Below are 24821 nucleotides of genomic sequence, written 5' to 3' on the forward strand. Positions count from 1 at the left end.
GCTTTCCAAGGACCAAAGTGTATGAGGTACAACATCATGCATGACTTAAAATCCTATTCAACATGCATGATAGAGCACTGGATCTTAATTTAACAGAGTTTAAAAAGTTTATTAATGTGATTTCAAATTCCACATTACCGTTAACCTCTAAGAAAGTACCACTTGTGGAGTTTTGATATAATACCAAAGGAAACCCCAGATTATCTGAAAACATCATTAAAATACTCCTGTCTTTTCCAACGGTTGATCTGTATGAGGCTGGATTTTCTTCATATACTTCAACTAAAATAACTTATCACACAGATTGAATATGAAAGTAGATATGTGAATGTTTCATAGAATTCAAAAGTGAACCCATCCATGCTTGTTGTTTTCTATATACTCTGGATGTAAAACAATTTTTTAAAGATTCATTTATTTATATTTTTGAGAGAGAGAGCATACGTATGCAAGAGTGGGAGGAGGGACAGAGAGAGATGGAGAGAGAGAACCTCAAGCAGACTCCCTGTTGAGCACAGAGCCCAATCCCAACATCATGACCAGAGCCAAAATCAAGAGTCAGAGGTATAACCAACTGAGCCACCCAGGTGCCCAAAACAATTTAATAAGACTGTCACTGTTTTATATTCATACAAATCTCTTTGAAGTGTTTATATCTCTCTAAAATATCACTAATGTCCAATTTAATAGCTGGATTCGCATATATACACTCAATAGTGTTAAGATGTCTGTTGTTTCCAACTTGACTTATAGATTAAATGCAGTCCCAATGAAAATCCCAAGAAGGTGTTATGTTGATATCAATCAACAAACTGATTCTAAAATTTATATGGAAATGCAAAACTCTGATCAACATAATATTGAAGGAGAGGAACAAAGTTGGAGGACTGACACTACCTGAATAAAGCTACAATAATCAATACTGTGTAATCTTGGTGAAAGAAGAGACATAACTGAAACAGAATAGAGAGCCTAGATATAAACCCCCATGAATATCGTCAACTGATCTTTGACAAAGGAGCAAAGACAATACAATGAAGCAAAGATAGTTTTTTCAACAAATGGTGCTAAAACAACTGGGCATCCGTATGCCAAAAACAAAACAAAAAACAAAAATGCATCTAGACACTTTATACCCTTCACAAAAATTAACTCAAAATGGGTCAGTGCTAAATGTAAAATACACAACTGTAAAACTACTGGAAGATAACACAGGAGAAAACCTAGATGACATTGGGTATGGTGATGCCATTTTAGATACAAAATGAAACATATGGTCCATGAAAGAAATAATGGATAATTTCATTAAAATTAAAAACTTGCTTTGTGAAAGACAATGTCAACAGCAGAAGAGAAGCAACAGACAAGGAGAAAAAACTAACAAAAAACATATCTAAGAAAGGAATGTTTTCTGTAATATATAAAACACAACACAAGAGCAAACAACCCAATTTAAAAAATGGAACAAAAACTTTAAGAAAGAAGATGTACAGATGGCAAATAGACACATGAAAAGATGCTCTACATCATGTTATCAGGGAAATGTAAATTAAAAAAACAAATGAGATACTGCTACATACCTAATTAGAATGGTGAAAATCTGGAACACTGTCAACATCCAATTCTGGTGAGAATGTGGAGCAACAAGAACTTTCATACAGTTGCTGGTAAGAATGCAAAATGGTACAGTTACTTTGGACAACAGTTTGGTAGTTTCTTACAAAACTAAACATACTGTTTTCATACAATCCAGCAGTGATACTACTTGGTATTTACCTAAACAAAATGTGTATCCTTGTCCACACAAAAACCTACTCATGGATGTTTTAAAGCAGCTTTATTCATAATTGCCAAAACTTGGAAGCAACCAAGGTTTCCTTCAGGAGATGAGTGGCTAAGCTGTGGCACATTCAGACAATGGAATATTATACAGCACTAAAAGACGTGACCTATTAAGTGATGAAAAGACATGGGGAAATTTATAACGTGAGTCAAAGAACTTATAATGAAAACTTAGAAAATATTTAACTATAGAATAACTGATAATATAAGATATAGTTAAAGTAGTACTTAGAGAAATATATCATCTTAAATGCTTAGATCAGGAAAAAAGAAATGCTCAGAATTCAGGAGTTAAAATATATCTGAGGAAGGTAGGAGGAAGGAAATAGTAAAGATGAGCAGAAACTATTGAGATAGAAAACATCCCAGGCACCTGGGTGGCTCAGTCAGTTAACTGTCTGCCTTCAGTTCAGGTCATGATCCCAGGGTTCTGGGATTGAGGCCCGTATCAGGCTCCCAGCATCCTGCTCTCTCCCTCCTCTCCTCCCTCCCAATGCTCTCTCTTGCTATTTCTCTCTCTCAAATAAATAAATGAAATCTTAAAAAAAAAAAAAAAGAAAGAAATGGAAAATATCCATTCACTAGAAAGGATTAGCAAAGCCAAAAGTTGTTGATTCAGAAAACACAAGGAAATGGACAGTTTATAGCAGGAATGATCTAGAAACGAAAGAAGACACAAAATGCATTGAGAATGAAGAAATATACAAAACTATAGATTTTGCAGAGATTAAGATAATAAAAAGGTTTTAAAAAGCTTTATGTCATTAAATTTGAAACCTTGGATGAAATGTATAAATTCCAAGATGGAAAATTATTTATCTGAACTGGCTTTGGGAGACACTAAACACTAAATACTTCTGTAATCATTAAAGAAATTGTATCTGTAATTAGAAACTTTTCCCAAGGGGCGCCTGGGTGGCTCAGTGGGTAAAGGCCTCTCCCTTCAGCTCAGGTCATGATCCCAGGGTTCTGAGATCGAGCCCCACATCGGGCTCTTTACTCTGCGGGGAGCCTGCTTCTTCCTCTCTCTGTCTGCCTGCCTCTCTGCCTACTTGTGATCTCTGTCTGTCAAATAAATAAATAAAACCTTAAAAAAAGAAAAGAAAAAAAGAAACCTCTCCCCAAAGGAAATAGGACCCGATTATATTGTCCCCCTACCCAGGAATGTGGAGTTGCTTTAACTTTAGAAGATCTATCAAATTACACTTTAATAGAGTAAGGGTTTTAAAAAATCTTAAATTATCCCAAAATATATATTTTTAAAGATTTTATTTATTTATTTGACAGAGACAGTGAGAGAAGGAATACAGGGGAGTAGGAGAAGTAGAAGCAGGCTCCCGGCTGAGCAGGGAGCCTGAGGCAGGGCTCTATCTCAGGACCCTGGGATCATGACCTGAGCTAAAGGCAGACACTTAACCTACTGAGCCACCCAGGTGCCTCCAAACAGACTCTTTAACTATAAAGAACAAACAGATGGTTACCAGAGGGGAGGTAGGGCAGGGATATAGGTGACATAAATGAAGGGAATTAAGAGTACACTTCTCTTGATGAGCACTGAGTAATAATATGGACTATATTGGTATACCTGAAACTAATATAACACTGTATGTTAACTAAATCAGAATTTTAAAAGACCCTCAAACCAGAAGAACATAATAGCAGAATAAAAGCGATTTTTCAATTTCATGAAAAAAAGAAAAAAATAATCAGCAGTAGGAAAAACTACAAAAGATTTTACAAAGTGGAAACACATGGCCAATAAACTATGAAAAGATAATCAATGCCATTAATAATCATGGAAATGCAATTAAGATGCAATGAAGTAATATTTAATAATCTCAGATTGGCAAAATGAAAAGAAAAATACTAAGGGAGAGGGAACACTGCACTCCATCCCAGGGTCTTGGGATCATGACCTGAGCCAAAGGTAGATGGTTTAACCAACTGAGCCACCCTGGCGCCCCAGCTAAGGCTTGCTTTTTTTTTTTTTTTTTTAATTACAGAAGAGAACTTGGGAAAAATGAGAGTGAGATTTCTTAAGTAAAATGATTTTATTATGTAAGAACTTCCTTAGGGAAAGTATTTCTTTCTTTCTTTTTTTTAAAGATTTTATTTATTTATTTATTTGACAGGTAGAGATCACAAGTAGGCAGAGAGGCAGGCAGAGAGAGAGAGAGAGGGAAGCAGGCTCCCCACTGAGCAGAGAGCCCGATGTGGGGCTCGATCCCAGGACCCCAAGATCATGACCTGAGCCGAAGGCAGCGGCCTAACCCACTGAGCCAACCAGGCGCCCCAGGGAAAGTATTTCTGAAAGTGTGATTTTAGATTAACTGGATTAGAATCACCTGGTAGTAGTGGTGTGGGTGTGGGTGGGGCAGGATGGGAGTAGAGAAGGGAGGTACTTATTATTTTTAGAAATGCATTAGATTCCCCAGCCCATCTCTGGTTTTGCTAATTTAAGGTCTCCGGGGGTGGGATCCAGTTATCTAGATTGTCTAAAGCCCTCCTAGTTTTTTGTTTTTTAGTAAACACTAAAATTTAAGAACTTCAGCTTTAGGATTTTTGAAGTAATTCCTTAAATACTGTCAGATTCATACAAACATATTTAAATGTAGGCCCAGAGACAAAAACTTAGTTTTAAATTTACGTGAATCCTCACTTCTTACTGACTTTTGTTGTCTTTCTTTCTCTCAGAGTCCTTTACTATTTTTTCCTCTTATTTCGTCCTCTTTTCCACTTTGCATATGACATGAAATAGCTTTAGGACTCTGGCAGCAATATGAGTAATTCTCTCTAAACTCCTTCTGCCTGGCTGGCCCCTACTCCTTACTGGAAGGCTCATAGGGTGTAAAAGACATGCTCATTTTGCAACTGCAAACACTTATATTTTGTTCTTCTTTGTAGAACTGTTAATGATATCAATTTTGGGTGGGTAAAGATTTAAACTCAGTTGTAAAAAGTGAAGATTCGTGGAGTTGGTGTTAGAGCTATGAAAGATCCTTATATTTCTCTCATTACTGTTCTTTTTAAATATCTTTTCTATGGGGTAGCTAATTTTAAAGAGGAAAACAATATGCGGGCTTGGTGAAGAATTACTAGAAATACCAATCAGACCTTTTTTCCCAGCACAGACTCTAGTGAGATCCTGCGTTAATAGTAGGAATGGATATTGTAGACTCAAAAGGGCTCTGTTTTGTTCACCTGTCCAGACTTTACAAAGGGCTGTTTTCATTGTTGCTGAGCAAGTAAATACTTAATTAAGTGGTACAGCTAATTATGTTTAGAATTCAGTAGCCTTTATTTTCTCTTGTTTCAGAGACGCTGATTTACCGAAAGCTTAAAAACCCCTTGAATTCAGCAAAAAACCTTTTCTGTACAGTTTTTATCTAAAAAATGAATTTGAATGTTAATCATCAAAACTCTGGATTTTGTTGGAATTATACTTCAATTGGGCTTTCAAAATTATGCTCATTTCCAAGTTACCTTAATTTTTATAGTTTATTTGCTTATAAAATTAAATAATTATTATCAAGGGATTAATTAATATACTTTTTGAAACAGATTTTTTAGCAAAATTAAAAATAATATGTCGTAGTTTCTATGTCATGCTTCCAATACAGAGGCTTTAAAACCTGTATTATATGTAAAAGTTGTTCGCTATTCTAAAGGTACAATAAGAGATTATTGTTCGTATCAGTGTAATAAATTGATACTACCTGATCATACTTTTTCATTTTGCACATTGTCAGAACCTTGGACCTTAATCTTATTCTTTGATTGACAGTAGCGACCAGGGAAAGAATACTTGTATTGTTTGGGATAGTCACATCTGTTCAACTTGATTCAGTTGAGGGTATTTGCATATTCTTAAGTATTTCTTCTGAGAGGGCTTAAATCCTTCTCAAGTACTTGATGCATTTTTAAAATTCATTCATAAGGTATCTACATGCACTAATAGTTCTGTATAATATTGCTGTGCATAATCTGACAGATAAGACCACATTTTAAAGCAAGGTATTCTTTAGGGATGCTACATTACATTTTTACTTGTCCTGCTGGCAGAAATGTCAATTTTTTCTAAAAGGCTGGTTTAATGTTTTGATTAAATTAGTCTCTCTTTATTTTAGGCAGGTTTGTCAATCATAAGACAAAGTAAAGATTTATTAATAATTCAAAGATTAATGGTAGTTTTTCCTGTCTTGGTTGGAAAATTGAATAATTTGATAGCTTAAATGGATTTCTGATTAGTCTCCTTATTTTTATACCAGAGGTTAGTGAGGCTCGGGTTACTTACTCAAGGTCACACAGCTTGAAAATTAGGCCTTATTTTAGATCTGAACTCCCAGACCAGTAAATTCTAAGGAATGCTGGTATATGTCTCTGATTTACATGATTTACAAATCATCTTCATATAAAAATGTCCCTTTGCCATTAGAACACATAGTCAGGGATTATGTCTTAATCATCGTCATATCACTCCTGAATCAACAATGTGTCTTATACATAGTTAATGCCCAATCATTATTTTGCTGTTTTGTTTTCATTGTTCTCTTAGCTATTATTCTGTAAAGAATAATTTTGAAATGAGATAGCTTATTATTAGAATGTTAAGTACCCTTGATAGCAAATAGATTTCATTTTATATTCATTTCTGATAAATTGGTAATAGCTGTGTAGAAAATTTTGAGACCTGCTGGAGTCATTTGGCAGTGTCTGCCACAGACATAGCATCCCAGAAACCAATGGTTTCATCCTTAGTAAACGTGACCTGAGGGAAAGGAAAGAGAAATGTAGAGTGGAGTGCCCAGAAAAGCCCCTGAGAAGAAATAAGGCTCAAATTAGAAGATAAATAGAACTCAGATACTGTAGGTAAAAATGAGGTTAGAATGCCATAGAGGCTGGGAGTTCCATAAAAAATTGGAGGCATTCAGAAGAGGAGAAATATCATTAGGTTACATTAAATAGAATGAAAGGGAGGAAAACAGCTTTTGAGTACTTTTGATGCCTATCTCTGTGCTAGATCCTCTTTTTTGGAGGAACTCTGGACACTTTCTATCCTAGTTTGCATTAGTTGCTTTTTCTTTTTTGAGCTATTTACGGTTGTTTTAGTTTGTCTTTATTTCTGCCTGGGCCAGCTCTCTCCAATTTTTATCTGTCTTATTTAAAGATATAAAAGTTTTAACTTCATCACAATTTTATTTCAAATTTATATTACAGGAATTCAGGAGGGAAGTTTCAACTGTTACTTAATCATATTATTAAAGTACTATTTTAAACTACTTGGCTGTAAAATAAATAACTCCAAGATTCTGAATTATTTTTCATTTTCCAGGAATCCCCTTCTGGTCGAAGGAAAGCTCTTGCTACTAGCAGCATCAACATGAAACAGTATGCAAGCCCTATGCCAACTCAGACTGATGTCAAGTTAAAATTCAAGCCATTGTCTAAAAAAGTTGTCTCTGCCACTCTCCAGTTTTCATTATCTTGCATCTTCCTTAGGGAAGGAAAAGCCACGTAAGTTTCTTTTGTCAAGAAGACAAGCTGCTTCTGAGTGTGTTTTGAAACTGTATGTAAACAGCTTTTGAGTCAGTAGACTGGCAACAGTTGAGAAGAACCTACTGCATACCAGTCATTCTTGACATTCTTTGTTTCAGAGGCTAAATTAAATGAACTCTTTGTTATTTATAGTCTCTTGACTCTAGAGAGTGAATAGTAATATAAAAGTAACAAGTTCCAAATTTTAAATTGTATGTTATTAGGGTATCATACACATTTGTTTTGTATTTCATTGTCTTCAGTGGGAGTAACTGTACTCTCAAGTACAGACAATTCAGTTTGAAGAGCTTTTCCCAATTCACGTTCTCTGGCTCAGCCTTCTAAAAATTGTATAGCAAAGTACAATTTGCTATGATTATTCATTTCAAAAATCACTTCTTAAGCACTGAATAGGCATTGCATGACGGTAGTTCCTGCACCAGGTCTGGTCTCCTAAGGGCAAAATTCTAACTGGATAAAATGAGGTAAACATACCTGGAGCCGCAAGAAAACTAATATGCACCATGGTCATTGCATACAGTCAAGTCAAGGATGAGTACATGTTGGAGGTATAATGAAGGGGTTAGTACCTGTTTGGAGAGGAAGATCAAGAAGGGAAGAAATGGAAATTCTAAGCCTAGGCTTAAAAGGTAAGGGGAAGAGACTAGCTATGAACATTTTGATCCAATCTAAATCATAGTTCTAAATGTATTTGAGCCAGTGGAATGTGATTACTATAATTGGCCATGTTCACTTGACTGATTAGACTGGATTCTGTGTGTCAGTCAAGATGAGATGTTTGGCACTCATCTACAGGGCAGCAAACGACTTGGTAGATAACAGTAAGCCCCATCTCTGGAAAGTTGGCTTTTGAGTGAGTGTGGTAGAGAGACAGTACAGAATGGAAGCAATCAGTCTTTCATCTCAGAACCTTAAATTTTAGTCTTAAATACTGAGAAATTAAAAATAAATACCTTACCCTGAAGTACAAGTCAAAACGAAAGGAAAGGAAACAGGAAGAAGAGAGAAAACAAAACCAGAGAAGATCCTTTGATTGTGGACTCCTTTCCACTGGGCAGCAGTAAGTGAATCAGCACGATCCATGGAGAATCTGGGTGAGAGGAATTCAGTTGAACCAAATGTCTCAATTCCAGTGGAGAATTCTCTCAAAACACCCTAAACTCCCTCTCTACCTCCACACTCCTTGCTTCCTAACCTTGCACAGAGAAAAATAGTCAAGGTTAAAATACAAAATATGAGGAAGTTAAAGTTAAAGAAGTAAAATTAAGCAAGTTAACATTTTAAGAATAATGTTGTATCTTGAAATTATCCCCCATTGGCAGGTGAGCAATTTATAAGGCATTCCTATAAGGTAATACAACTTTTTTTGTTTATTCAAACTTTGTATCACTGAATTTATTTTTAAAAGGGGAAATAATTTGGTTAACTCTAACCTTATGTGAGAGAAAATGCATAGAATTTTAAAAACCTGTTTAGTCTGCAAAGTTGCACTGTATTTAGGAAATAAATGAATATTAATGAACATTTCTTTACAAAACAGTTTTCTTTTTTTTTTATTTTATTGTGGTAAGAGAAATAGTATCTTAATTTGGCTTTCTGAATTTTAGGGAAGTATATAAAATTGAAATTTAGCTCATATATAATATTAGAAATGTGTTTTATACACTGTAGTTTATTTGAAATTTAAAGTGAAAATAATAGATCAAGAAAACTTAAAGTATTTGATATTTGGAGTATTTAATGTAAACTGTATACACATATACTTAAAATACTTCAAGATAAAGACGTTTTTACATTTTATCAAATATATAGTATTTAACTTAGAATCAACCCATCTTGTAATTTTTAAAATGCTAGACTTCAAGGTGTTTTTTTCTGTTACAGTAGTTCCTTAACTTCTGGGGAGTTCTGGCCCCTTTGAGAAAAGTGCACATTTAAATAAGATTTAAATAAGATTTAAATGTAATTTATGGTGGTTTACCATTTCTTTTTCTTCCTACTCACCAAACCAAAAGGGTTCATGAATTTCAGATGAAGAATTTCTATTCTAATTTACTTTGAAAGTTTGAGTATTTTAAAGTCCAGATCTCATTGATTTGCAAGCTACCTCACTGTTTGATGAAACAAGTTTTTATTTCCAGGTTTAATGATTAGGAAACCATACTTTAATCCTATGAAGAAAATTTTAGTCTTCAACAGATCTGCAGCACAGTTAAACTAACTCCTAACCAGTTAGTTTTTAATCCAGTTTGCTTTTTACTATTTAAACATACCATTTAAAAATGAATTTAGACTTTTCAATAGTCTTGGGCAACTGTTTAAAAAGGCTCATTAACATATTGAAAGAAGGACTATAGTATTATTTTCTTGAGCAATCTTTTTTCAAACAATGCCATTTCATGAGCTGTATATTAAATTTTAAATCATTCATGTAGGGATGAAGACATGCAGAGTCTGGCTAGTTTAATGAGTATGAAGCAGGCTGACATTGGCAATTTAGATGACTTTGAAGAAGATAATGAAGATGATGATGAGAACCGAGTGAACCAAGAGGAAAAGGCAGCAAAAATTACAGGTTGGTTTTATTAGCATTGAGATAGAAGTTTATCTTTTTTTTTTTCTTTTGCAAAGTTTAAAACTCATTCTTGTTTTCCAGGAAAAAACAATGCTTCTAACAAAATATTTTTTCTTCCTTAAAGCTGTTTTAATATAATATACCATTTAGCTCTCTGAAAACTTTATGGACTGATGGTTAGTACAGATTTTCACAATTTAAAAATCAAGTCCAAGCTTAGTTAAGAAAGCATAAAACTTCAGTGGGACTGGGGCACCTGGGTGGCTCAGTTGGTTAAGTGACTGCCTTCGGTTCAAGTCATGATCCTGGGGTCCCGGGATCGAGTCCCGCATCGGGCTTGCTGCTCAGCAGAAGTCTGCTTCTCCCACTGACTTCCTCTTCTCTCATGCTCTCTCTCTGCCTCTCAAATAAATAAATATTAAAAACAAAAAACAAAAAACAAAACTTCAGTGGGTCTACTGATTATAGTATAAAGTAGCCTACATATGTTCACACTTTTGTGAGTTTAAGGATGAACCTTCTTCTTCTTCTTCTTCTTTTTTTTTTTTTTAAGATTTTATTTATTTATTTGACAGACAGAGATCACAAGTAGGCAGAGAGACAGGCAGAGGGGGAGAGGGAAGCAGGCTCCCTGGTGGGCAGAGAGGCTCCATCCCAGGACCCTAAGATCATGACCTGAGCGGAAGGCAGGAGCTTAACCTACTGAGCCACCCAGTGGGTTAAGGTTTTACTTAAAACCTTCTTTTAAGTAAAGATCTTTAAGGGTGTCAGGACAAGATGAATTGTCTACCTTCTTCTAGCTCATGTGCATTTATTCACATAAATTATGGCACATTTTTTTTTTAATTTGTATATATCTTATGTATCCTTATATCTAAAAGCTTCCATGTAGGTATTCTTTATGGCTGGTTTGATCACACTACTAAGATGATAAGTGGTTAGAATCTCATTGTATTAAGTGGTCAGTAAATACTGATAATCTGGCTACCATACTTACAGAATTGATGTTATACCTTTATTATTAGAGTGAAAAGCACAATATACATACTTCTTTCAGCTAATGAATTGTTCTGAATTTTTGTGTTGCTATTCCTTGACTTCTGTCATGTACTTGCCTATTGGTGAATGTTTCCAAATTCTTGACACTTTGCCAGACATCTCTTGGCTCAACCCCAACTATTACTATCATAATGGTAGTTAGTGTTAGGGAGAATTTTCATTAATCACACGACCCATTTACCTCCTTAGCCAAAAATTTCCTTGACTTTCTGAATTCTCGTAATACTCATTTCCTCTCCATTTCTAGAAATTTATTATAAAGAATTGAACAGACTTGTATGCAAAGATGGATGTTTTGTCCTCTACAAATTTTGTAAATTAATATTTTCTAATGTATGATTGGCATTTTGATTTCTTCAACCCAAGGTTGTTTAGGAGAATGTATTTTATCATGGGCTTTATAGTTTGTTTCTTTGTTTAAATTTATTCAAATAAAATTCTGAAGACTTTCAAACTTCAATCTCAGATAAGTGAGGTGAAGTTTGAAAGTCTTCAGAATAGTCTAGATATATGATCTATTTTTGTAAATTTTCCATAAATATCTTTTTACATGTATATTCTATTTGTTGATTCAGCATATATTTATTAGACCAAACCTTAATTTTTTAGTCATTTATATTCTTTTTTGTATAGTTCATCTGTGAAAGAGAATTTCAGTGCTTAATTCCTAAGTGCATAAAAGTTAATTTTCTACTAGTTTCATTATGGATTATAATTTGATTTGCCCGATTTAATGCCTTATGCTGAGAAATTTGCCTGATGTTAATATTTATAACGCATGCTTGCTTTTTTTTTTTTTTTTAGTATTTTCCTGGTGCATTTATTACTTTCCTTTTAACCTGTATTCAGTGCTTCTCTTATAAACAGTATTTGGTTTATATGTTTTTATATTCTTTGTCCTTGATAGTTATATTTTTGATAACTACATACTTAATTTCAGTTACTACTTTATTTATACTTTTATTTGGGAATTTTCTTACTACTTTTTTCCCATCCACCCCTTAAATCTTACCATTCTCAAATGTTCTTTATTTAAGCATTTGTAAATAGAGTAATTTGGAAGTTAACACATTTTATTTTCATTTTAGTATACTATCCTCTAAGATAAATAAGCCAGATGGATAAATAAATGAACCTATATTTCTCTACTAACATTAAAAATTAAACAGGGGTACCTGGCTGTCTCAGTTAGTAGAGCGTGTGACTCTTGATTTCAGGATTATGAGTTTGAGCCCCACATTGTGTGTAGAGAGTACTTAAAAATAAAGTCTTTAAAAAATAAATAAATGAATAAAACAGTATGTTGACTTTCCTTATGTAAGATGAGAGATTCAATATTATATTCTCTTTATTCAAACCTCTCTGTCTAGCCCTTCCTGGCTATTATGTTTATTTCAATAATATTTTGGATTTTTAGTAATATATGCAGACATTTATATTATGATTGTGATTGATGCCAGCAACCATTATACAGTACTTCTTTTTTTTTAAGATTTTTATTTATTTATTTGACAGACAGAGATCACAAGTAGGCAGAGAGGCAGGCAGCAGGCTCCCTGCGGAGCAGAGAGCCTGATGTGGGGCTCCATCCCAGGACCCTGGGATCATGACCTGAGCCGAAGGCAGAGGCTTTAACCCACTGAGCCTGGGTGGGTTGTACTGTACCCCTATACAGTACTTTTTAAAAATGCCATGTGTTAACTATCTTTGAGTTCTTTATTTGGCTAGCTGACGTACTTCAGGAAGGATACATTAATTACCTTCCTCTACCACCACTGGTGACTTTTTACCTATCTTTCAAAATTTTATTTTATTGACACGTACTCTGGGAAACATTTCATGCCCACTTAAGCTTGATCATTCCAGCCCCTGTGCTACTGTTGTACTATTTACAAATATAGGCATTTTCTTACAGCATGAATGTTTATAACTGCAGTAGGATATAATTTGATCTTTAAGTTGGAGGAAGTGGTTTGTTCTTCATAGATGGCTTTTGCTTAAAACTAAATCTCAGCTAGACACTAGTACCATAAGTAGGAATTTTAAAAAACCACATATTTTCATAGCTGTTTTGGGCAGTGTTGTAAATTGTAATCAAAAGATCACAGCAGTGGGGAAAAAAACGGTTATAACAATATGTCAGAAGTTTTATGGTGGTATTGAAAGGAAAAGAAAGGACATTATTTTTGATATATATAATGAAAATATTGAGTAATAATTAGAGTTTATAGCTAAACCCTTGTCTTAGTCTGTTTGGGCTGCTACAATAAAATACCATAGATAGGTACCTTATGAGGGCCCTCTTCTGGGTCACAGACCTCTTGTTGTATTCCTCACTTGGTGGAATGGGGAAAGGGATCTCTTTGGGGCCGGCCCCCTGTAGAAGGGCATTAATATCATGAAGGCTCTGTCCTCATGACCTAATCCTCTCCCAAAAGTTCCACCTCCTAATACCATCACACTGGGAATTAAGATTTCAACAAGCATTTCAACAAGTAACCCTTATTGCCTAATCATACACATACACCTTATTTTCTAAAATTCATATTGCATGGAGCACTGGGTGTGGTGCATAAACAATGAATTTTGGAACACTGGAAAATAAAATAAAATAATAAAACTAAATAAAATTTTTGTAGGAGGAATAGCTTTCTAGCCTAAAATCCTCTGACCCTAATCAGAGAAGTTGTTTTAATGCAACTTGTGATGATCCAAGTACTATTTTTGTGTTGTTATTTATGTATGTATTTCTTTTCCCCATTTTCTGAAATTGTTCAAGGTAGAGACTACGTTCTAGTAATTTTTCAACTCTAGCTTCTGGCACATTGTCTAGAACATATTGAGAATTTAAGATGTGTTAACTGAAAGGCCATAAATCAATGAAGGGACTTCCATTTCCTATTTAAGCCCATACTGATCACTCTTGCTTATTATATTGCTCCATTTATTTGACCTTTACTCATGTACCACCTTATTCAGGGTGGAGTGGTCCCATTTTATGGAAGGCATGTGATCTGGAGGAGACATAATTCAAACCTTAAATAATTCAAGACTAGTTTTCTAAAAGTAATGAATGCAAAATGTGTGTTGAGGGAGTAAGGGTAGATGGAAACAGTGGTGATTAGATGCATGCTCTTAAGTCAATCCACAGTCATTGTAGCATATTTTTCCTTTGATGTTACTTTTTTTTTCTCTATTATATTTGCAGAATATAGTCACTTAAATTAATAGCACCATGTTATGGCAGTTGTTTGGCATCCTTAGTTGCATTTTTTAGCACATGTAAATTCCATTCCAAACTTATTATCTTTCAGAAATTTTTTTTTAGCACCAGCACTACCACTCTAAAAATGTTTTGGTAAAGTAGTTTTAAGATAGTTGAAAAGATATTAAAATTTAACAACAGTAATGTTAAAGCAATAGGTTAGGACTAAACAAAAAGTGCATTTTATAAACATGGTACAAATAAAGTATGGTGGGTATTTTTATTTATTGGTTAAAGTGGCAGTAGTTTTTTTTTTTCCCCCCTAAGAAATCTTTTTTTTTTTTTTAAGATTTTATTTATTTATTTGACACAGAGAGAGAGATCAAAATAGGCAGAGAAGCAGGCAGAGAGACAGGGGGAAGCAGGCTCCCCGCCGAGCAGAGAGCCCAACTCGGACCATAGTCCCAGGACCCCAAGGTTATGACCCGAGCCGAAGGCAGAGGCCCAATCCACTGAGCCACCCAGGCGCCCTAAAGTGGCAGTAGTTTAAACGCAGCTTATATTAGCTCTTCCTTGCAGGTTTGAAATTGCTGACAGAATGTTTATGGAGGAAGGAATCATTATTTTAAATTTCATCTCTATTAATTATATCTGTATATTGTAATATAAATGCATAAAATGCAATCACATATCAATAAAAATTATATGGGTATATTATTTCCCAACTAAGCTGCAAACTTCTTGAGGGAACAGAGTATCACAATTATTTTGTGATACTTTAGATTGATATCTAGAGGCTCATCATTTAGTCAGTGATTTCTTATGGAATATTGCTGTGAGATCAATAGTAATTAACAAATATTCTGAAATTAGTCTTTGCTATAAGGTAAATAAAAATTCGTGATATCTATACTTGGATTGATCAAAAATCTCTATTCTGTTCTGTCTGAGACAAAATTCACTGCTAACTGAAAACATGTTTTAGAACAGAAACCTTTTATTGATACTGTTATGTACAAGTGTGTTCTACTAAGAGGTGCAGCACCAGTAAATGGGCAAGGAAGTGTTGAATTACAATTAGAAGAATCAGTGAAATGTAGTGGGAATAATAGACCTTGGAGATGGAGAAACAAAGCCTATTAATGGGATAGTTTATTATAGGCAGTATTAGAAAACATGTATGGCTTTAAAACAATCAGTGCCTCTGTCTACATATGGCAACTTCAGAATTCATGAACCGCTATATGGCAGTATGACCATCTTTAGGATTTCTGTTGAATTTCTGCACACATAACAAGAAGAGAAAAAAGATTCCTCCATAAATAACAATGTCCTGTTGAATACAGCTCAGAAAGTCACATTCAACTGAAGCAGTTTATAGCAGAGCATTATTGGAGAAACTCAGACATTGTGAAATACCGGAAAGATACCAGTATACTTAAAGCTGTAGCAAAGATAACCAAGGGTTTTACTTAGGTTCAACCAGATATTCAGACTAAGCATTAGATACACCTAGAGAAAGATATTGGAAACACAGAAACACAACAGCATGCCAGCAGAGCATTCTGTTTCCACTGGAGTCCTCAAATCATCCCAGGTCCCATTTTTTTTTACCTCTGTCTCCACATGACAGCTTAGGTACAAGGAGACAAGTCCACATAGTTAGAAGCAGGGATTGCCTTGGTTTAGACTCCATGCTGCACAAGAGCTGGTATCTTTTGAAACATTTAATAGGTATAGTTTCCAGGGTTTCTATAACCGAAATGCGTAGTTAAAAGAGTCCACAATCACAGAAGCCCAAAACTGTGACCTTCCATCGGATATATAGTCCATTCATTGTCTTCCCATCCAGATGCAGTTTATAAATTAAAATCATTTTTACCATAAGCACTATTGTCTGGTGTTTATTACTCCATTTCCTATAGTTTGTAAAGTTAATTTGGGAGGAGGAAGAGTGACATATTGGCTAATTTCAGAGAATATAATCTTAAGCATAGATGGTAGTAGAGGAGATTAACAGTTCATATTTGAAGAGCCAAGGTTGATTATGGGATGCCTTAGCCCTCTAACATTACATGTCCTACTCACTAGGACTATGATTGGGGAAAAAATAGGTCTTTCTCCTTTGAGTAGAAGGTCTCTCAGAATGAACTTGGGACTCTGGTCAGAGAATAATACATTCATTAATTTGCTTCTGGTTTATATCTCACCATTTACTCTCCAGTAACTAGGATATTAATGTGCAAAATCATAGGCTTGCTGTGGGCTCTATAAAATAGTAGAATAAAAATGGCCATCTATTTTGCAGTTCTTTATAAAGGATAAGAATTTCTGGAATACTGCTCCTATTATTAGGTATTGAGGTTTGAAAACAGGGTAAAATCAGAGAGCTGGGGGCATTTATGATCCCTTGAGCTAAAAAGTTGATAAGGTATCACAACTACCACCTTTTTAAAGGAATTTGAGATGGTAGGAAGAGAGACCAAAGATGGTAAGAATATCTCCTCCTTGTGTTCAGAACTCAAATATGTCGACTCAGAGACCAGAAGTGGCAGGAGATACAGATTACAACTTCAGCCTCCTTTCTATGTCACTGTTAAACCCTAATTAATTTTGTTTTGTTTGTACTAATGACAACTGAACATTCTCTAAGGCTCCCTGCCTCCCTAGGAAACTCCAGGAGAATTCTGGTGACACTGAGAGCCTATCTGACAAGGCCAGAATGGAAATAAGAGCTCTGAAGAAAAAGTTGAAAGTGCTCCAGTATTTAGGGGAGGAGCCAGAAAACAATGAATATTCTAAGTACTGATAATGCATCTCTGAGGATTTGTCCTGGGAATGCGAGGTTGGTTTAACCACGGTAACAGAATAAAAGAGAAAAACCATGTTATCTCCTCAATAGATACATAAAGAAGTGTTTGACAAAATTGAGTACCAAGTTTCTCAGCAAGATTTCAATGTAAGGGAATTTCTTCATTTTGATAAAAGAACATTAATGAAAAGCTACAGCTAATATCATATATTATGGTAAAATACTGAATACTTCTCTCCTAAGACTGGGAATGAGACAAAGATGTTTGCTTTCGCCACTTGTGTTTAACATGATACTGGATATCCTAGCAATGTCATAGGATACAAGATTAATATCGAAAAATCTGTATTTTTGTATATGAACAATAAACATTTGGGAAATGAAATTAGCAAAATAATTCCATTTACAGTTGAGGTTAAAAAGTCTGTAAATAGTTAGAAATAAATTTAACAAAAGATGTAGAAAAACCTCCACATTGAAAACTGTAACACAATATTGAAGGTAATTACAGAAGACCTTAATAAATAGAGAAATATTCTACACTTATAGATGAGAAGACTCAATATAGTTAAGATTTCAGTCCTCCCCAAGTCAATCTATAGATTCAACCCAGTGCCAATCATAATCCTAGCTGGCTTAAAAAACAAACCAAACAAACAAAACAAATTGAAAAGCTGACTCTGAAATGTATTTGGAAATGCAAAAGACTTGAATAACAATACAGTTTTGAAAAAGAACAGCATCATAATATTAATACTGCTTGACAGCAAGATTTACTATGAAGGTATAGTAATCAATATGGTATGGTCTTGGCATAGAACAGTGAAATGAAACAGAAAGTTCTGAAATAGATCCAAAACTTATTTGTCCAATTTTCAGCAAAGGTGCAGCATAATTCAGTGTGGAAAGGAAAGTCTTTTCAATAGATTATTTTGAAGTACCCAGATGTCTGTGTGGAAAAGATGAGTCTCAATTCCTACCTTCCATGATATACAAACATTAATTCAAGGTTGATCATAGACCTAAATGCAAAGGCTAGAACAATAAAGCTTCTGGGGAGGGAAAAAAAAAAAAACAAAAAGAACAGTGTCTTTATGACCTGAGGGCAGACAGAGGGTTCATACATAAGACATAGGTGAGTAAACATGAAAGAAAATTTTGATAAATTAACTTTCATCAAAATTAAAAACTCATGCTCATCAAAAGAGATAATTGAGAAAATGTTTAGGTAAGTCATAGGCCAGAAGAAAATATTCACCAAGTAGATATCGGACAAGTCTTACATTCAGAATAGATTTTTTTTAAATGTTAGACATCTCAGTAGTAAAAACACAACCCCATTTTTAAAAATGTTTTTTTAAAAGATTTTATTTTAGGTAACCTTGACACTCAACATGGGGCTAGACTTTTCAACCCCAAGATTTAGAGTTGCATGCCCTACTGACTGAGCAAAACAGGTGCTCCAACCCTGTTTTTTAAGAAAATGGGCAAAAAATTGTATATGTGGTCCCCAAAGAAAGCTGTATCACTGGCCAATAATCCCATGAAAATGTTCTCAGCATGACTTTGTGAAGCAGGTTAAAATCACAATGAGATTATAATTCCAACCCAGTAGAATGGTTATAATTTAAGACTAGCAATACTAAATATTGGCAAGGATGTGCACTAACTGGAACTTTCATCCATTTTTGGTAAGTATGTAACGAATGGTATGATCACTTGAAAATTTCTTGTAACACTAAACATATGCTACCTCTGACCCAGCAGTTCCACTCCTTGATGTTTATCCAAAAAAAATGAAAACACATGGCCACAAAAAAGATTTGTACAAAAATGTTCATAGCATTTTTATTCATAGTAGCACTGAACTAGAAACAGCTCAGGTATACATCAATAGGGCAGTGGCTAAATGAACTGTAGTATAGTTGACCCTTGAACAAGGTGGGGGTGAGGGGTGTCAACTCCCTGGATAGTTGAAAATCCATTATAACTTTTTAACTCCCCATAAACTCAACTACTAATAGCCTACTATTAACCAAAAGCCTTATTGATAATATAAACAATCGATTAACCCTTGTTTTATATGTATTATATACTGTATTCTTAGAATAAAGTAAGCTAGAAAAAAGAAAATGTTATGAAGAAAGTCATGAGGAACATACATTTATTTATAGGACTGTACTGTATGAATTGAAAAAAATCTAGTATCAGTGGACCTGCACAGTTCAAACTCATGTTCAAGGGTCAGCTGTATATTCATGAATGGAATGCCTTTCAATAAAAATGAACAGTTATGTTAAACATCATGCATGTATTTCAAAACCATTATGCCGAATATAATAAGTCCATTTGTGTGAAGTTCTGGAAGAAGCAAAAACCAATCCTGTGTGATGGTGTTAGCCTGTGGGTTTGGGGATTGATTGAAAAGAGGCATGAGAAGGGGCGCCTGGGTGGCTCAGTGGATTAAGCCGCTGCCTTCGGCTCAGGTCATGGTCTCAGTGTCCTGGGATCGAGCCCCGCATCGGGCTCTTTGCTCAGCGGGAGCCTGCTTCTCTCTCTCTCTCTGCCTGACTCTCCGCCTACTTGTGATTTCTCTCTCTGTCAAATAAATAAATAAGTAAATAAATCTTTAAAAGAAAAGAGGCATGAGAAAACTCAAGGGGGTGATGCAAATGTCCTGGATCTTGGGTTACATGGGTGTATACATTTATCAAAATTCTTTGAATTACATAATTTAAAGTTTGTGCCTTTCATGTATGTGCATTTGTAAAATACTGGTAGGTAACGTAAAAATTTTGTAAGTAAGGATGTTAGATTAGTAAGAAAATAAATTCTTTTCAACTTGCTGATTTATTGATTGGTGTGATAGCTAGTCTCCAAAGATTGTCTCCAGTGAACCATTCTTCCTATGATTCATGTCCTTTGGTAGTCTTCTCTCTTACATCTGGGCTAGCCCTAAAGTGACACTTTGTAACTTAAAAAGCTAAGTCATAAAGTGCCTCATATCATCTGCCTGGCCCTCTTATAAAGAATGCTTGGGGGAAAGCCAGCTGCCATGTAAAAAAGTCCAGCTATCCTGAAATGCTATGCTGAGAGGAACTACAAATTAGCTATGTGGACAGGACACTTTGGGAGAGAGATATGCATGGCCAGCATCCACTTGTTCCTGCTTTCTCAACTGAAATACCAAACATGCAAGTACAGAACCTATTTTGGATATCAAGTCCAGTTTAAACTTTTAAATGACTTCAGCCCCAGCCACCATCTAACTGTAATAAACCACCCCACTGAGTCCAGTCAACCCATAGAAGTGTGAGGGATAGTAACTTGTTTAAAGCCACCAAATTTTGGTGTGATGGCTTAAACTATAACACTTAGATAGGTAAATGAAATATAGCTAGATACATGTATGGATACATAGATAGACATATAGATAAACATATATGATTTAAAAATACAGGTATTTCTGACTCTACAAATATGATGCCAATTATTATGACTCATTCAGTTCATTCACTCCTTCATTCATTCACATGTGTTAAGTTCCAGCCATGCTAAAAACTGCTGTTTCACAGATAAAAGACGAACATGAAATAGATACACAGCTATTTAATTCCATTTTTTGTGTAAGTGTGTGAGGGGAATGTCTCAGGTCATTAGGGTGAAAGTGCCCAGTAGTCAAATGAATCTGCATTTCTGTGTTAGGTTAAGCCAGGAGAGTAGATGAATTTTTCCAGAAAGAGCAAATTTAGGGAGAAAAAAAAAATAAGACCTATGATGGAGTTCTAGGGAATAGATAATATTTAAGATAATATTTAAAAGGTAGAGGGAAGAATAGTTACTATTAAATGAGACCAAGACAGAACTATCAAAGAGATAGGAGAAAACCAGGTGGTACTATTGTCCTGGAAGGAATTTCAAGGAAGGAAGGGCTAATCACATTTATTCATACAGAGTTCAAGTATGATAAGAGCTGACAGGTATCTAGTGTACTTGCCATCTAGACTATACAGTGGTGACCTGAGAGCAGTTTTGGAAAAGGGGATGGGTAAAGGTGGAAATAAAAAAGGTGCAATGAGTTGAAGAACGAATGGTAGGCGAGAAATTGTTGACTACTGTTCTAAAGTTGTTTTCTTACGAGGATTAAGAGAGTCTGACTAAACTAGAAAAGGCTGATGATGGTTGAGGGGCGTATCTAAAAAATTGGGAGGAACTTGATCATATTACTACGCTACTAAGGTTTACTAATTAATTAAGAGGGAGGTGTTGGAGGTCCTAGGGACAGACTTCTCAATGTTGTCTTTTCTGCTTTAAGTAGCTCCTCCTTTCTCCATTGTGATGCACCCTGGGATTAAAAATCATATTATTAAACCCATTAGTTATATCCATAAATCAAATATTTATGGACCTGAGCCTGTGAGAAAAATGATATTTTTTGAACCATGATTCTGCCAGGAAGCTGAAAGGTTACCCTCTTAGACCATCTTAAAATGAGATAGAACTGTACTGAATATTGTTATGCTTTAGAGAGAACAATGAGGATGCTACAAGATTTGCAGGTAAGTTCTATCTCTAGGCAGTTTATTTTTTCTTCTTTTAACTCAGCTACAGTCTTTTTCAAAAGGAAGACATCACCTACTCTTAATGCCACCACCCCAACTACCTTTTTGGTTCAGTGTGATAATCTCTTGTGGTCAATTTCTATCTTCTTTTGCCTTCCTAACTAAAGGAGAGTCTCAAATTACTTGACCCTTTTCTTCGATTGCCTGCCTCTAATTTAGTTTTCCTTCTTGTTTTCACCAATGTGAAGCAAGTCCAGAATGATACACTGTTGCTATGACTAAGTTTTACAGTACAAGTTTATTGCTCAATTTGAGTAGCACTGGGGTAGAAATTTGTGCTGTTACGTAGTATTCTTAGCATTTTTCAAATGTATAAATATTTGGTGAAACCAGACCATAATAAAAAGTAATACACTATTATATAAATATATTGGGCCAGGAAGGGTTTTAGTCAAGGTAATATACTACTGAGAAAGCTTCCTGCCTAAAACAATTCTGGGGATATATCTTTGTCATAAGTCTTTTAAATTTTTAACTTTTTTCCAATTATATATTTTGAAATACATTGGCTATGGGAAATTAAAAAGACAGAAAAGTGGTTTGTTTGTTTGTTTGTTTGTTTGTTTTGGAGAGGGAGGGGGGAAGCGGAAGAGGGAAAGAGAGAATCTTAAGCAGACTTCAGTGCAGAGCCTGATGTGGGGCTTAGTCTCACACCCTGAGATCATGACTTTAGCCCAAATCAAGAGTCAGACACTTAACCGACTGAGCCACCCAGGTGCCCTGAAAAGTGCTTTTTTAAAGGGAGAAATACATAACAAAATTATTTTGGGTTCCAGACCAATATCTGTATCTGCCAGTTGAATTATTTCCCTGGAAGTTTCACAGACACTTGTAGCTTGGTATGTTCTGAACTGAATAGCCCCCATCACAGTAATAGAATACTATCCACATAGTCATCCAAGATAGAGAGCTGGCACTTGTCCTAGATTCCTTTCCCTATCCTTCACATCAAATTAACTGCCAAATCTATATTCTTAATTTATTCTTTAATTAGCAAATATTTATTGATTGCCTCTTTTCTTGGAGTGGTGTTGCTGAACTACTCATCTTCTTCCTTCCTGTCCTGTTTTTTTTCCAAATGCCGCCACCATGTTGCTGCTGGAGTGATGTTTCTAAAATACACATTTTGATTTTTCAGTGGATTCTCATATTTCTCGGAGTAAAGATCACATTCTTTGGCTTAACCACAATAATCTTAGAATAGGACATTTGCGAACCTCATCTCATTCTGTTTTCCACCTCTGACATCTTAAACCCCATACAACTTGCAGTTCTTCAGATGTGTCTTGTTCTCATTTACCTCCCTTTTGTCCTGTAGAATGCTCTCCATTTCTTCTTTAATAATAATAATAATAATAATAATAATAATAATGATGTCGTCTTGGATTAGCTCAAATTTAAATAAGTTCAGAAGGCCTTCCTGACCTTAGAATGAGCTATCTTCCTCCTCTTTTCCAGTTTCACATGGCCTGTAATGCATATCTCAATCATAATATTTATCATACTTATCATATAATGTATAATGCTTCACTTACCTATCCCACAAAAATATAAAGTGATGAGGCAGGTATTACCAAAGATATATAACAAGTTTTTGATAAATATTTATTAAATAGGTAAATGAATTTCTTTGGAGGTTGCTTCTTATTATGATTTGAATTAACATTTATTTGCATGCCAAAGAGAGAAAGTATTGGTATAGCTAAACAGAATTACCTTTCACTTTGTTAAAATGAATGAAAGGTCTAGAAGCGGAAGTTCTAGGAGGAATGGAAAGTTTAGCTGCTGTTGTTAATATTTCTTTATTCATTCTTCCAAAGTTAAGAATCATTTGCAAATTTTAAATAATATGTAACTAGTATTAAATGAAAAAAGTCAGTCATGCACTGGTAACCACTTAACACTGATCCTCTATCCGTACTTCCTTAAAAATTACCAAGTTATAATTATCTGTGAGAGGTAAAGGATCTAGTTTATGGATGAGCTCTATCTTAATGAGGAGTTTACTAGGTTGAGTGAGAGTGGGGTTTAAAACCATTGGCAGAATAAAATGAAAAAAAAAAAACATTTTATAAAGTCTGACTATCCAACTCTTACTATTCAAAATCACTCAAAGAAGTCAACATATGACTCATGTTAAAAGAATTTACTCCTTACGTTCTGTGGTTTATGTGACCATCTCAAGCAGTTTTATTCACGCAAAATGTATTTCTCATCAAGACAGAAAAATTGAATAAGTTTATCACATTTGTGTATATATTTAGCTCAAAGATCTGTAAAATAACACTAGTATTTCTGACCATCTAATGCTCCAATAGTCATCTACTAAGCCTGTTTCAATATTAATATGTATTTTTATACAATACAATTCCCGGAGGACAGTGCCATGTATGTTTTTTTCATCTTTATGTCCCAAGGATAATACTTGGCACAGAGTGATAAATATTTATTCAACAACAAATGAATGGATGAAGACAAACTTATTACAACTGTGTATTCTGTAATTTAGTTTAAATGAAATTTAGAATGTGTACTTAGATTCATAGTGTTAACACAATTTTTACAGCTGAATTTATAACTCTTTTCTATTTTTAACTATTTTTTTTCTTCCCCACTGAATAATCTCGACCTGTTTGATTTGTCCTAATGCCTAAGCTATTCCCAGGTTGTAACTTTGGAAACAGCAAGGATTAACTAGAATACTCTACTAGGCTTTTGTTATTTTTTTTTTCCAGTTAATTTTCACTCAGTGAATGATAATTACACATACTGAGTTGTCCAAAATATATATGACTCATGATAAAAAATTCTGCTTATGCACAAAATGAATTCTATCTTATTTTAATATTTTTCTATCTAACCTTTTGTTTCTTATTGGCTAAATTGTAAGATTTTCTAAAGCTAATACTCAAGAGTTCCCATAAAAGAACAATTGCTGTAGAAAATAGTAGCTGTTGCCTGCCCTTCTTATTATGTGCTGATTTTTAAAATTCTAGAACATGAAACAAGTGTTTTTCTGTTCATGATTCATGTAGATAAACTCTTAAAACCTTAGCTTATGTTTATAATATGAAACAAATAATACTTTTTTTCTGTAGTTATCAACGGACATTTTTAATTGTTCTAACATGCATTTAAACCACTGTTTTA

General features: G+C 34.5%; 1 protein-coding gene across 13 annotated transcripts in view; it reads left to right on the plus strand.

The window, feature by feature from the left end:
- EHBP1 (EH domain binding protein 1) overlaps positions 1–24821 on the plus strand; it is a 367874-nt gene that overhangs the window by 160498 nt on the left and 182555 nt on the right. For all 13 annotated transcript variants that reach the window (XM_032353634.1, XM_032353639.1, XM_032353635.1 and 10 more), the window contains 2 exons: positions 7175–7356; positions 9834–9973. In XM_032353634.1, the coding sequence (XP_032209525.1) occupies positions 7175–7356; positions 9834–9973 (322 nt within the window). The remainder of the gene's footprint in view (positions 1–7174; positions 7357–9833; positions 9974–24821) is intronic.

Source organism: Mustela erminea, chromosome 7 (assembly GCF_009829155.1).
Source record: "Mustela erminea isolate mMusErm1 chromosome 7, mMusErm1.Pri, whole genome shotgun sequence".
Classification (NCBI taxonomy): Eukaryota; Metazoa; Chordata; class Mammalia; order Carnivora; family Mustelidae; genus Mustela; species Mustela erminea.